We start from the raw sequence: 12,816 nt of genomic DNA, 5'->3' as shown, positions 1-12,816 counted from the left end.
ACACAGCCTGTAAATGTCAACAACAAAAGGAGTGTGTAAAACATGTATATTGTAGTGATGCAGTGTACTGTGTATATTTATACTGGCAGTATGGAACATGATTATTTGGAAATGCCTAAAATGGAAATGATCATATACTGTGAGGTGAGGTGTGGACAGTGGTTGTGCTTTTGTAACATTGAGGCAAGGACAGTGATTAGTGTTTAGGGGACACATCATTGGTTTTTGTTAAAAAGAAACAGTTTCTCCACTGTGGCAGGTCGTAGGCGATTTTTTTTTTTCTAAACTGTCTCTAACTCTCACTAACCGCAACTCTCCATCAAACGCCCACATTTTGTCTGAGGGGTTTATATCACTGTCATAGCTCGCGGCAAAGTTCGAACCGCTTCCTGAACCAGTCACGTGGTACAGCCGGGCAGCGAGGCTTCGGACGTCATCATTTTCAGCCCCTCCCATAAATGAAGCAAGCCTCGATACGCGCTTCGCGGAAACGCCCCCTCCATTACTCGACACACGCTTCGAAGCCTCAATACAGAACGTCACATCACTAGTTAAAGCTGAGTAAACACTGACCCCAGACCAGCACCGTGATAAAGTGAGCTGCTGCTGCTGAACTTGAACAGGTAACAAAGTGATGAGCAGTCAGGCTGCAGGTTTCTACCTGTTCATGTTTCTACAGTAGAATCACTTTGAAGTGTCTTTGTGCTGTTTCATCTTTGATTTGTGTTCATAAACACTCAGAGAAACATCACGTGACCTCATCAGGATCTGTGTTGGTGTGTGGGGCTGTACCTCAGCTTTATGTTGTTACATGCTCATTTGTTCATTTTACACAGTAACATCAAAGTAATGTTATGAGGAGTAATGAAGTAACGTACTCCATTACTTTTAATCAAAGTGTTCTGTGTAATATGTGTAATAATGACTGTTTTGAGTAATGACCAACACTGATCACAACAAAGAGGAAATGCCTCCAACATGCACAAACATTTGAGCCACAACATGCAGTTAATGTGCACAAATGTCTTTGATATGCTGCTCAGTGATGGTGGTGACTGTCAGAGCAGAGCTACTGAGAATCAATAAGTAATATCAATGATGGGATCAGAATCACTAAATTCTTCTCATCCCTGTCAGTATCATACATGTGCTGTATAATGTGATAAATGTAGAGGTGCTGGCTGTTCTCTCACTCTGCTGTTTAGCTGTAAAGGACGCCTCCCTGCCTTTGTCTCATTCATGACCTTTAATAGTCTCTTCTAACATGCAGAGATCTGTATGATCTGTTTCATAGAGTCTAACCAGCCTGTACAGGTAACAACAACAGTCACTGCATCACTGACACACAAACGTCATCTCTGTCAATAACAACATTCATACATGGAATAAAAACACATCAGTGGATCATTGCTGGAGCTGATGTTTGTGCTCCTGGTGCAAAGGCTCTCAGTTTCCTCCTTGAAATAACATCAGTGGTGGGTCAGCGACATGCTTTCTTTCCCTCTCAGGTTTAAATATCTGGGACTCTCCACCGTTTGGTTTTAGAGCTGAAGAAGCTTCTCAGATGAAACGTCTTCCAGAAACTTAAAGACGTCTCTTTTCTCTCCAAGCTCCTTAGATCACATGACCTGGATGACTGAACCTACAGACACATTGACCTGGTTTCATGGTCACATGACAGGTCAGAGGTCAGCGACTGTAACTCAGTTCCTCCTGTTAATGTGAACTCACTGAGTGTTTGTGGTTTACCTCTCAGACTGACTGAAGATGATGATGGAGGAAGAGGAGGACAGAGCAGAGTCTGCAGGGTCCAGCTGTCCGTCTGTGAGGAGTGACTGGTCCAAAGGTCGACCTCCAGACTTCAGTGGTGAACCTGGAGCAACGAGGTCAGAGAGCTGAACTCACTGAGTAACTGAAATAATTCTGCACTGACATTATAATCAGTGTTGACTCTGGTTGATTGTCTGACTGTGTTTGTGAGCTGAGAGGAAATGAAAATGAGTTTGTAACAAAAATCAGTTTTGTCCAGTTTTCCTGTAAAAAGCTGAACTCTAATCTAAGAGGATGTTACTGACAGGAAACAGCTGCATTATCTGCAGTCTGTGTGATCACAGCTGCTTCAATCATGTTTGTGTCTGCAGAGGTCAGAGGTCACAGTCTGCAGGGTCCAGCTGTCCGTCTGTGAGGAGTGACCGGTCCAAAGGTGTCCCTCCAGTCTTCAGTGGTGAACCTGGAGCAACGAGGTCAGAGAGCTGTGATGACTCCTTTACATGTTTGTGTTTCCTGGATAAATATGACCTGAAACATCCTCAGATTGTTACAAAGATTCATTAAAAAGAAAACAATGAAAGAGAAAAGATCCAAATGTTCGACTTGGTCATTTGCTGTTTGAGGACAGTGATGCTCATATCTGTGGGGAAAGTGTGACCTGAGTGGGTTCATGTTTGTCTTTAAAGAACAGAGCTGCTCTGATTCTCTTTGTGTCTGATCTGTTAAACAGTCTGAGAGGTCACACAGAGACCCAGCAGCTAAAGCCTGGATCATACTGGCTGCTGTTACTCCATCAGGACAACACTGAACCACAGTGGTGTGGATGTAGTGGATAAATCCCACCATACTGATGCTCAGAGTTAACCACAGGGAACAAAACCAGATGTTACCTTCAGATTGTGACCTTTGGAGTGGACGATGCAGATTTCAATAGAGAATAAATGTTGTTGTTTTTCAGCTGTGAAGAAAGAATCTAATTTTCTGAACTTAAGAATTTATGATGCTGGAAACAACATGGAGACTATAACACAACATTTCCACTGTGTTCATAGAATGAATGTAAAACTGTCAGACATTCATTAAATATGCAAAATGTCTACAGAAGCATCAGAGGGTCAGACGTGAAGCACTCAGTGATTTTGATCAAATGACTCATCAGTTATTGATCTGTACTACACTGATCTACCACGTTAGTAAAGCTGGTGTTCTGGTGGTGGAGGGAGACTCGGATCATGTTCTGGTTTTGGAGCAGTGATCTGCTGATGGTTCAGTTTGATGAGCTTCTTCAAAATCATCCCTGACATCACCACTGAAAGGACGTCCATGAAAACAGACTGAAAATTACTGATATGTTCACAATCTGAGAGTTTAAAACTTGACAGACTTGATTCAGATGAAGTTATTTCAGCAGAAACTCCTGGATCTTTATCCTGTGTTGATCTGATCCTTCATGGTTCCTCCACAGAGTGGACCAGCAGAGCTCAGAGGTTCCCAGTGGTCAGTCTGCCCAGCAGCATCAAACACAGCTGGACTCCATATTTATGGTCTGTACATGTACAACAACTACTGTTACATCTGTTCTGTTCACAGTCATCTCCATGCTGCTCTTTGTAGACCAGTGGATCGTCAGTGTGTCCAACATGGATCTGATGTTTGGCTCCATGATTTCAGTCTGATTGGCTCATTCATAAGTATTCTGTTCCAGCTGCTGGAGGACAACATCATCACTTTTGTGAAGAACGAGCTGAAGAAGATCCAGAAGGTTCTGAGTCCAGATTACCCAGAATGCTTAGAGAGTCAGAGGAGCAGCAGCAGAGAGGCATTTGTGAAGATCACAGTGGACTTCCTGAGGAGAATGAAGCAGGAGGAGCTGGCTGACCGTCTGCAGAGCAGTAAGAGGATTTATCTAAAGATTTAAGCTGCTGGATAAATGAACATTTTCCAGAGATGGAAGATGGAGCAACATGTTTTAAAGATTAGTTCTTTTTGGAATTGAGTGTTTATTTTTCTTCTCATTCAGAACTTCAAGCTGCAATTTGTCACCGTAACCTTAAATCCACCCTGAAGAAGAAGTTCCAGTGTGTGTTTGAGGGCATCGCTAAAGCAGGAAACCCAACCCTCCTGAATCAGATCTACACAGAGCTCTACATCACAGAGGGAGGGACTGCAGAGGTCAATGATGAACATGAGGTCAGACAGATTGAAACAGCATCCAGGAAACCAGACAGACCAGAAACAACCATCAGACAAGAAGACATCTTTAAAGCCTCACCTGGAAGAGATGAACCAATCAGAACAGTGCTGACAAAGGGAGTGGCTGGCATTGGGAAAACAGTCTTAACACAGAAATACAGCCTGGACTGGGCTGAAGACAAAGCCAACCAGGACATCCAGTTCATATTTCCATTCACTTTCAGAGAGCTGAATGTGCTGAAAGAGGAAAAGTTCAGCTTGGTGGGACTTGTTCATCACTTCTTTACTGAAACCAAAGAAGCAGGAATCTGCAGCTTTGAAGACTTCCAGGTTGTGTTCATCTTTGATGGTCTGGATGAGTGTCGACTTCCTCTGGACTTCCACAAAACTACAATCCTAACTGACCCTAGAAAGTCCACCTCAGTGGATGTGCTGCTGATAAACCTCATCAGGGGGAAACTGCTTCCCTCTGCTCGCCTCTGGATAACCACACGACCTGCAGCAGCCAATCAGATCCCTCCTGACTGTGTTGGCATGGTGACAGAGGTCAGAGGGTTCACTGACCCACAGAAGGAGGAGTACTTCAGGAAGAGATTCAGAGATGAGGAGCAGGCCAGCAGGATCATCTCCCACATCAAGACATCACGAAGCCTCCACATCATGTGTCACATCCCAGTCTTCTGCTGGATCACTGCTACAGTTCTGGAGGATGTGCTGGAAACCAGAGAGGGAGGACAGCTGCCCAAGACCCTGACTGAGATGTACATCCACTTCCTGGTGGTTCAGGCCAAAGTGAAGAAGGTCAAGTATGATGGAGGAGCTGAGACAGATCCACACTGGAGTCCAGAGAGCAGGAAGATGATGGAGTCTCTGGGAAAACTGGCTTTTGATCAGCTGCAGAAAGGAAACCTGATCTTCTATGAATCAGACCTGACAGGGTGTGGCATCGATATCAGAGCAGCCTCAGTGTACTCAGGAGTGTTCACACAGATCTTTAAAGAGGAGAGAGGACTGTACCAGGACAAGGTGTTCTGCTTCATCCATCTGAGTGTTCAGGAGTTTCTGGCTGCTCTTCATGTCCATCTGACCTTCATCAACTCTGGACTCAATCTGCTGGAACAACAACAAACAACCTCTACATGGTCTAAACTATTTAACAAACCAAAACTTCAATCTCTCCACCAGAGTGCTGTGAACAAGGCCTTACAGAGTCCAAATGGACACCTGGACTTGTTCCTCCGCTTCCTCCTGGGTCTTTCACTGCAGACCAATCAGACTCTCCTACGAGGCCTGCTGACACAGACAGGATGTAGCTCACAGACCAATCAGGAAACAGTCCAGTACATCAAGGAGAAGCTCAGTGAGGATCTGTCTGCAGAGAAAAGCATCAATCTGATCCACTGTCTGAATGAACTGAATGATCGTTCTCTAGTGGAGGAGATCCAACAGTCCCTGAGATCAGGAAGTCTCTCCACAGATAAACTGTCTCCTGCTCAGTGGTCAGCTCTGGTCTTCATCTTACTGTCATCAGAAGAAGATCTGGATGTGTTTGACCTGAAGAAATACTCTGCTTCAGAGGAGGCTCTTCTGAGGCTGCTGCCAGTGGTCAAAGCCTCCAACAAAGCTCTGTGAGTACATTTGTACTCATGTCTTTACTTTTAACATCCAACTGTGTCAGTAATTTATTTCACCAGGCTTTCTGTCTTTGTATGAATTTGTATCCTAAAGTTTTGGGATTTCTCCAATACAACTGTGACCTCTTTGATGCCTCCAGAACTCGAGACGCTGGATTCACCATAAACTCTGATCATCACTGCTGCTGTTATGTTATCAGTCTTTGTTTAAACACTTAGGCTGCATGTGCCTGATGTTGTGATACTTTATATTCACATGCATGCTCCTAGATACATTTCTACTGCAGGTCTATTTTAGTCACAAATGTTGGTGAAACACTTGCTTTTACATGCATGGTGGGTCCTGCATTAAAGAAAGCATTTGAATTACTCAGTGAATCCTGGCAGCCAGAGAAACATCCTTAGTTCCACTTTAAACTAAACTCTGCTTCGGTCTTCCACAGTGTGTTTGTTGTTTCTTTGTTGTTGTTGGCCTGCTCTCTCCTCTCACTCCAATCTGGTTGCAGCAGATGTTTGTCCCTCCCTGAACCTGCAGACTTGGGTGCAGCACCTCAGTTCATCTTCAGTCTGAAACCAGCTGTTGTAGCTATATCCCCTCAAGCACACCTTCCCTGGTTATCTCTGCTGTGGTTGCTATAAAATTTAATCTTGATTTAAAAAAAAGAACAAAAAACCTCAAGTCAGACTTGATGCCATTTGTTGGCAGCATGGTGCCTGTTTGTCTTTGATGATAAACTGCAGCACAGTCTAAAGCAAACCTTCTGACTTTATTGACTTTATGCATGTATATATTCTTCCTGTTCACCTTGGACACACAGCAGCTCTCTGTTTGTTGTGATTGGATCTAGAACAGCCAACATATCCTAATCTAGATGATTTCTAAGGTGGTATCTGGGAGGAAAAGTTAAAATCAGCTTGGATGGCCTGTACTGTATGATGGCCTTGGTTGCACCACATTGATGGCCATGCAGGGTGGTTCACTACTTGGGCAAGAAGACCGAGGAGTGAACCACCATTGGTCAAAGCTTGGTCATTCAAGCTCACTGTTTTCCCCTTGTTGGTTGATGATAGTATTTTTTTTTTTTTTGACTTATAGTCATCATTGTCTTCAAATTAACTCACACACTGCTGACTGCTGTAGCTTACCTGGCTGAGCAGGTGACCCATGTACTGAAGGTTAGAGTCGTGACTCCAGGGCCTGGTTTGAGTCTGCCCAAGACCATTTCCTGTGTGTCATTCTCCTCACTTCTCCCTCCCTTCCTGTCTTCTCTGTCCTATACAGTGAAGACAAAAGGCCTCAAGTTCTGAAAACTCTTCCCCTTCATCATCTTCCATCTCTCTCATCTAAAATCACCAGTATTCTCTGAGTAGAGAATCTTTTCACAATCTTGAATGATAAGGATCCAAGTGGGTAAAGTTATTTATTTGTTGTGTTCCTATTTGCAGCTGGGATAGATTAAGAAAAACTATCGGCTGCCAAAATTACATCCAGTTTAGAAGACAAACATTGAGTGAAGTGTTTGTTTCATCATCCTTCACAACTCATCAACCAGGTGTCACAAACTGCAGCAGGACAGTACAAAGCATGTCATACTGGATGGCTGCAACAACCAGAGTTTTACCTACCTTTGGTATTTCTTGACAGCATGAGCGTAATATTTACTGAACAGAGTCGTCTTCTGTAATCTTTTCAGATTCAGATTCAGAACACTGTATTTATTTTCAAGGGGCAATTAGGATACTGACCTTGCCAACCGTACATACAATACACAAACATCACATTGGGGAGACGGGTCAGGCTAGGTAGCTGGCCGGTCAGCCGCTAGAGCAGCGACCTGGAACCGAACAGCAGAAAATGCACAACATCAGGAAAGATGAGGAGAAAAAAGAACTCCTCCCAGACTGAGCTCCAACAGGGAGATCAGTTTGAGAACAGACAAAAAAAATTACCTTAGCGCAGAGCACATGAAAACTCTTAATGCGCCATAGAAACACATGACAAGCAACAGGGATGGGTAAAAGGTGAGAGACAGCCGGTGTAGACAGCGCACCCGGGCCTGCAGCATTTGCGCTGGTCCCCTCGACCCACCGTCTGCACCGGGAGGGGATAAGCATGCTTAGGATGGGAAGGAACAGTCTAAACACCGTCTGTTATCAGGGTGAGATTTGTTATGTTCAGCTCCAGCCTTGAGACCACAGCTGGTGCCGGTATGTTAGCCGCATGAGATGATGGTGGCTTTCTTTGGTGCGAACAACTGCATGTCAATTTCACAGCTGATCTAACAGTCCGTCACTCGTCTCTCAATCTCCCGTTGGAGAGCCACGAGCTTCTCCGAGAGGTTATTGGTTTTGCGCTCAAAGAGCAAAGTCTGAGAACTCATGACCACCATGAGCTTCTTCAAGATCTTATCCGTGCTGCGTTCAATGAGCCCATTTTGAGAAGTCACGACCCGTCCCATTGTTTCAGTCACAGCGGGCAGCCTTGTGGGGGTTTGAACAGCTGGTTCCGCTTTCTTTAATCGTCAATAAGCCAGGGCCAAGCCAGCTCAGATCAGCAAGAACCCTTTGCTGCTGTGAATGTCCGTGCTGCTATATTTCAGTATAAGGCTCTAAATGTACAAATGGATCTGAGAAGATTTCCAATCATGTTTCTACTAGATTTACAGTTTGTTTTCATGTCTTCTGACTCAGAAGGTGGAGCAGGTGGAGCTTACAAGGAGTAAGTGCTGCTATAGAAGAAGAGTTGTGTTTTAATGAAGCTATTTAGTTAACCAATAATTGTATTGCATGCTGGCATTAAAAATGTTTCATTTGACTGATTTAATTGTTTGTTTGTTTTCTTCCAGACTGAGTGGCTGTAACCTCTCAGAGAGAAGCTGTGATGCTCTGTCCTCAGTTCTCAACTCCCAGTCCTCTAGTCTGAAAGAGCTGGACCTGAGTAACAATGACCTGCGGGATTCAGGGGTGAAGCTTCTGTCTGCTGCACTGCAGAGTCCACATTGTACACTGGAAACTCTCAGGTCAGGATCCAAACATATCATTAAATGATATTATTGTACAAACAACCAAGCTTTATAGAATTGGCAGGTGAACTTTTCTTTATCTTTGGATTGCTTAGGAGATTCTTAATTACTGTCTGAAGATTTTTTACAGTCACATATTTTGTTTTAATGGTCAAACAGAATTATTGTTCAGTTCAATGAGCAGGTAGCTGTGAGATTCATAATAATGAGGTATATTTGTATTAAAGATGACTAAACTTGAACAGTAGCTGTGAGTTACTTTGTTTACTCATGTGTGCTGATGTTGTGAGTAATTTAAAGCTGAAGTAAACTTGTAATGAGTTTAGTAGAGTTTCTGAAGTAAGTGTACTTGGAGACATTTATGTGTTTACTAAAGTCCAGGAGCAGGAGGCTGTGTGTAGCATAGAGGAACCCAGACCTCAGCTTTGTCTCCTGGTTTCTGTTGCTGCTGTTACAGTTTCCCCTCATCGTTCCTTCAACAGTCTCCTCACTGTAACAAATCAAAGTGTTACTGTATAGATTCACATCTGAATGTTGCCATGTGCTATTAAAACTGAAAGCGATGTTTCATACACCCACGTGGTTCAGTCACACAGTAACTGATGGTAAATAATGTTTGTGTTGAGCACATCGTACAGGTCAGCTGCTCCACACAGATCTCAGGTTTACATGCAGGAACAGTTTGTGATCATGAAGGATAAACCTCACTTCCTCTTTGTTTCATACAGATGTGACATGAACAATAACACATTCATGAAATCCTTTTAGGAACACAAACACTATTGTAGCTGGAGAATATATTTGAATGTAGGATAATGTAGGGGATCAGAAACAACAGTAATAACTAACCACCACCTCACCATTTGGGTTGGTAGCTGCATGTTGATTGATGAAGTCATTTTCTTCTTCCTCCATTTCTACCTTATTAACATCAGATTAAAAGCTGCACAGAGACAGGCCCTGGACATGTTTAGCCTAGCTTAGTACAAGGACTGGACATGGGGGAAACGGCTCTCATCACTGAATCAAAACATGAAAACAAATCTGAAGTAAAGTTTTGTTGAAGTGAACTGTGGTGGTGCCCAAGGTTCCCAATAAGCTGCGCTCGTGCAACTGCGCGCTGCTGGCACGGTCTCTGCACACAGAAAATCTGTGTTGCACACAAAAAAATCAAATCTCAATTGAAATAAAAATTAAATCTTCAACAATTCTGTTTTGCAGTGTTAGTCAGTGACTGGCTGCTCCCATATGGGATTAGAACGATGCCACCTTATCCCGTAGTCCAGCCAATCATGCGATTCACATTCGTATATACGCAGCTAATCAACGTCGCTGACAGGCTATGACAGCGTCCTTATGTGCCGACACCGGTGTTATAGCGAGCAAAGTGGCTGATGATGAGGTGAAGCCACGTTAATGACAACGTGTACAACCATTGGAGATGTGAGCAGGACAGACGGAGCAACTGACGGACAAAGTGTGGACTTTATACCAGTTTTTAAATTGTGTTGATCGGCCGCGTAAAACCAGAGTTATGATAAAATATCTGCAATGTTTGGTTTTCTTCCTGAATAGTATTGTTGTTTATAACAACGATAGTATTCAGTATTTATTGCAACAAACTTTGTTGTTTGCAAAACTCAGTTACTTTTTTGAAGAAGTAACTATATAATTAATTGTCCAACATTGGTCATTATATCCTGTATTTTGCAGACAGAGTTACAGACTCTCTCCCAGACCACAGACTCATAATACAAGTCAGAGCTTTATAAAAATAGAAAAAATAAAGTTGTGTTTTCAAAATTGGAGTTCAAGTTATTTTTACTTCCAATAGTGTTAACATGCTACAGGTCATGAGCAAGGTTGTTTTTAATTTTCATTGTAAGTGGGCTAAAGCAGTTAATTAAAAGTAGTCTAACATCAATGTAAATGCTGTAATTTGATTACTTTAATAAACCATGTAACTTGGATGGATAAGATGCTGGCGTGACCACAGTGCACACGTCTGCTGTTGCTCACAGAGGTCCAAGGGACGCTCAGGGAGTTTGTGTGTTCGCTCAGACACATGAAACATTAGCGGTGACTGGCAGGGAAAAGGGGATTGATAAGACTTACTGTAAATATAATTATGTATGTATTGAAAAAGGAACAACTAAAATGTTCCAGCTGAAAAATGAAATCAGTTTCAGTTTATGAGCTCTGTTTGTTTTCTTTACAATTCCAACCTTTTATTTTGAAATGAGCTGCTCGTTCCTGTTTAGAGTTGATGAGCTGATGTGGGTGAGAGGACTCAGGCAGCCTGACAGAGTTGATGTCCAGGTCTTCCCTGCTTGTCCTGATACATAAACATGAGTATCCTTGCAGGTCAGATCTCATCAGTCACACCTGGTAGTGCAGCTCTCCTCTAGATTGTAGTGCTTGTAAAACTAGGATGATTTTAGGAGCCTGGACCGCAGATCTAAGGGAAGATATTACTTGGAAAGACTAAACCAACCTATTAGAGGTGTTTGCACTAACATAGATAAATACTCAGATTTACACCTTTAGTGTCTCACAAAGGGTTGAAAAGTGAATGTGCACAGGGAGGTTGGTGGTGAGACGGGCACTTCCAGCACTGTAGATGTGTTCCAGCTCAGTGTTCATGGAAATAATCCGGAGAGCAGGATTCCTTGATGAATGTCACATCTTCTTAAAGTTATAATCCACAGGGAAAACTGTGAAACTGTCGATCTGATATCTACTCAACCAATCAGGTGTTTACATGCCCTTCACTGATCTTCAGCCCCACCTTATTATCAGTTTCTCTCTCTTTTACATCTGAATTATCTTCACTTCACATTTCAGTCAGTTCAGATTTCATTAGCACGTTCACTTTAGCATAATCCATTTTAATCCAAACACCTTTCTCTTTAAACTCTGTTTGTCAGTCACAGTATATCCAGTACAATCCTCTTTTTCACTGAGTCACACACATTCAGAGATCAGAGTGTCCTGTGTGTGCTCTCATTCACTCACACTCACTCTCATATGGCTGAAGTCTGTTTGTACACAGGCTAATCTGGGGCTCTCCACCATTTGACCCTAGAAATAAAGAAGCTTCTTGGATGAGAGGTGAAAGGCGAAACGACTTCAAGAAACTTAAAGAAGATCAAATGCCTTTTTTTCTAAGCTCTTTAGATAACTGCGAACCTTCACAAACACCTCATCAGTGGGACTCTCAGAGCTACCAGCCCTTTGCTACAATCACAAAGCTCTTCATTGAAATCAATGATATCAAAGCTGGAATCAAGCTATAGCCATATACACTGGTAAAGACTTCTTATCTCGAAATAATATACTGAAGTGGCAATGCAGAAATTGAAAATAGGCGGACGTGCTACCTATGCTATTAGTAGAATGGACATTGGCCTGCTGGCTAAGGAAGGCCCTGTCTCACATAGAGGTGAGACAGGCCCCCCTCGAAGCCCCCTTTTTTATCGGGGCTTACTTAGGGTCATATCGGGGACCACACAGTTGGAAGTCTTTTTTTTTCTTTTATTTTTCTTTGACCAAATAAAGCTTATTTCTGTAGCTGTTGTTTTATACAGCGTTAATCTTAATATTAATGTTTGCTTATGTATGTTTAGGGAGTGGTCTGATGGTACATGTCGTTGTTACATTAATAATATTCAAATAGTAAGGGTATGCTTAAAGATAAGGTAAAAATCATATCATATAATGTAAATGGCCTGTCGAATCCAATTAAACGTAATAAAATTTTAACTAAAATGAAGAAAGAACAAGTACAAATAGTGTATCTACAGGAAACCCATCTAGACTGTAAGGAGCATGAAAAACTGAAAAGAATGGGTTATACAACAGTTTCTCCTCTTCCTATAAAACTGGACGAAGGAGAGGAGTGGCTATCCTGTTATCAAGCAAATTACTCTTTGAAAAAATATCTGAGATAAGTGATAAAGAGGGACGTTATATGTTGGTAAGGGGAAACATTGAGGGGAACCCAGTCACGTTGTTAAATATATATGCACCCCCTGGAAGCGATATTTATTTCTTTAAGAAAATTATAGATGTGATGGTAACAGAGACAGTAGGTTTCCTAATTTGCGGAGGAGATTTAAATATACATCTACAACCAAAGCTAGATATTTCCAATAGAAAAGCACAGAATACTAAAACATTAATTAAGAATATAAATA

The 12,816-nt window shown here is 42.4% G+C and overlaps 1 protein-coding gene across 1 annotated transcript in view; it reads left to right on the top strand.

Moving 5' to 3' along the window:
- Nucleotides 1-1,767: 1,767 nt before the first annotated feature.
- The window catches only part of LOC147336947 (protein NLRC3-like), a 57,884-nt gene continuing 46,835 nt past the window's right edge, over nt 1,768-12,816 (top strand). Inside the window, exons 1-5 of the mRNA XM_086287186.1 lie at nt 1,768-1,886; nt 3,236-3,314; nt 3,476-3,662; nt 3,791-5,591; nt 8,444-8,617. Of these exons, the coding sequence (XP_086143312.1) occupies nt 1,768-1,886; nt 3,236-3,314; nt 3,476-3,662; nt 3,791-5,591; nt 8,444-8,617 (2,360 nt within the window). The remainder of the gene's footprint in view (nt 1,887-3,235; nt 3,315-3,475; nt 3,663-3,790; nt 5,592-8,443; nt 8,618-12,816) is intronic.

This window comes from Aulonocara sp. 'chitande type north' Nkhata Bay, linkage group LG3, assembly GCF_057382095.1.
Source record: "Aulonocara sp. 'chitande type north' Nkhata Bay isolate Kocher_YH1m ecotype deep benthic linkage group LG3, A_spYH_male_GT1.1, whole genome shotgun sequence".
Classification (NCBI taxonomy): domain Eukaryota; kingdom Metazoa; phylum Chordata; class Actinopteri; order Cichliformes; family Cichlidae; genus Aulonocara; species Aulonocara sp. 'chitande type north' Nkhata Bay.
Note: the sequence above shows the minus strand (reverse complement) of the source record. Positions and strands in the feature narration are given on the sequence as shown.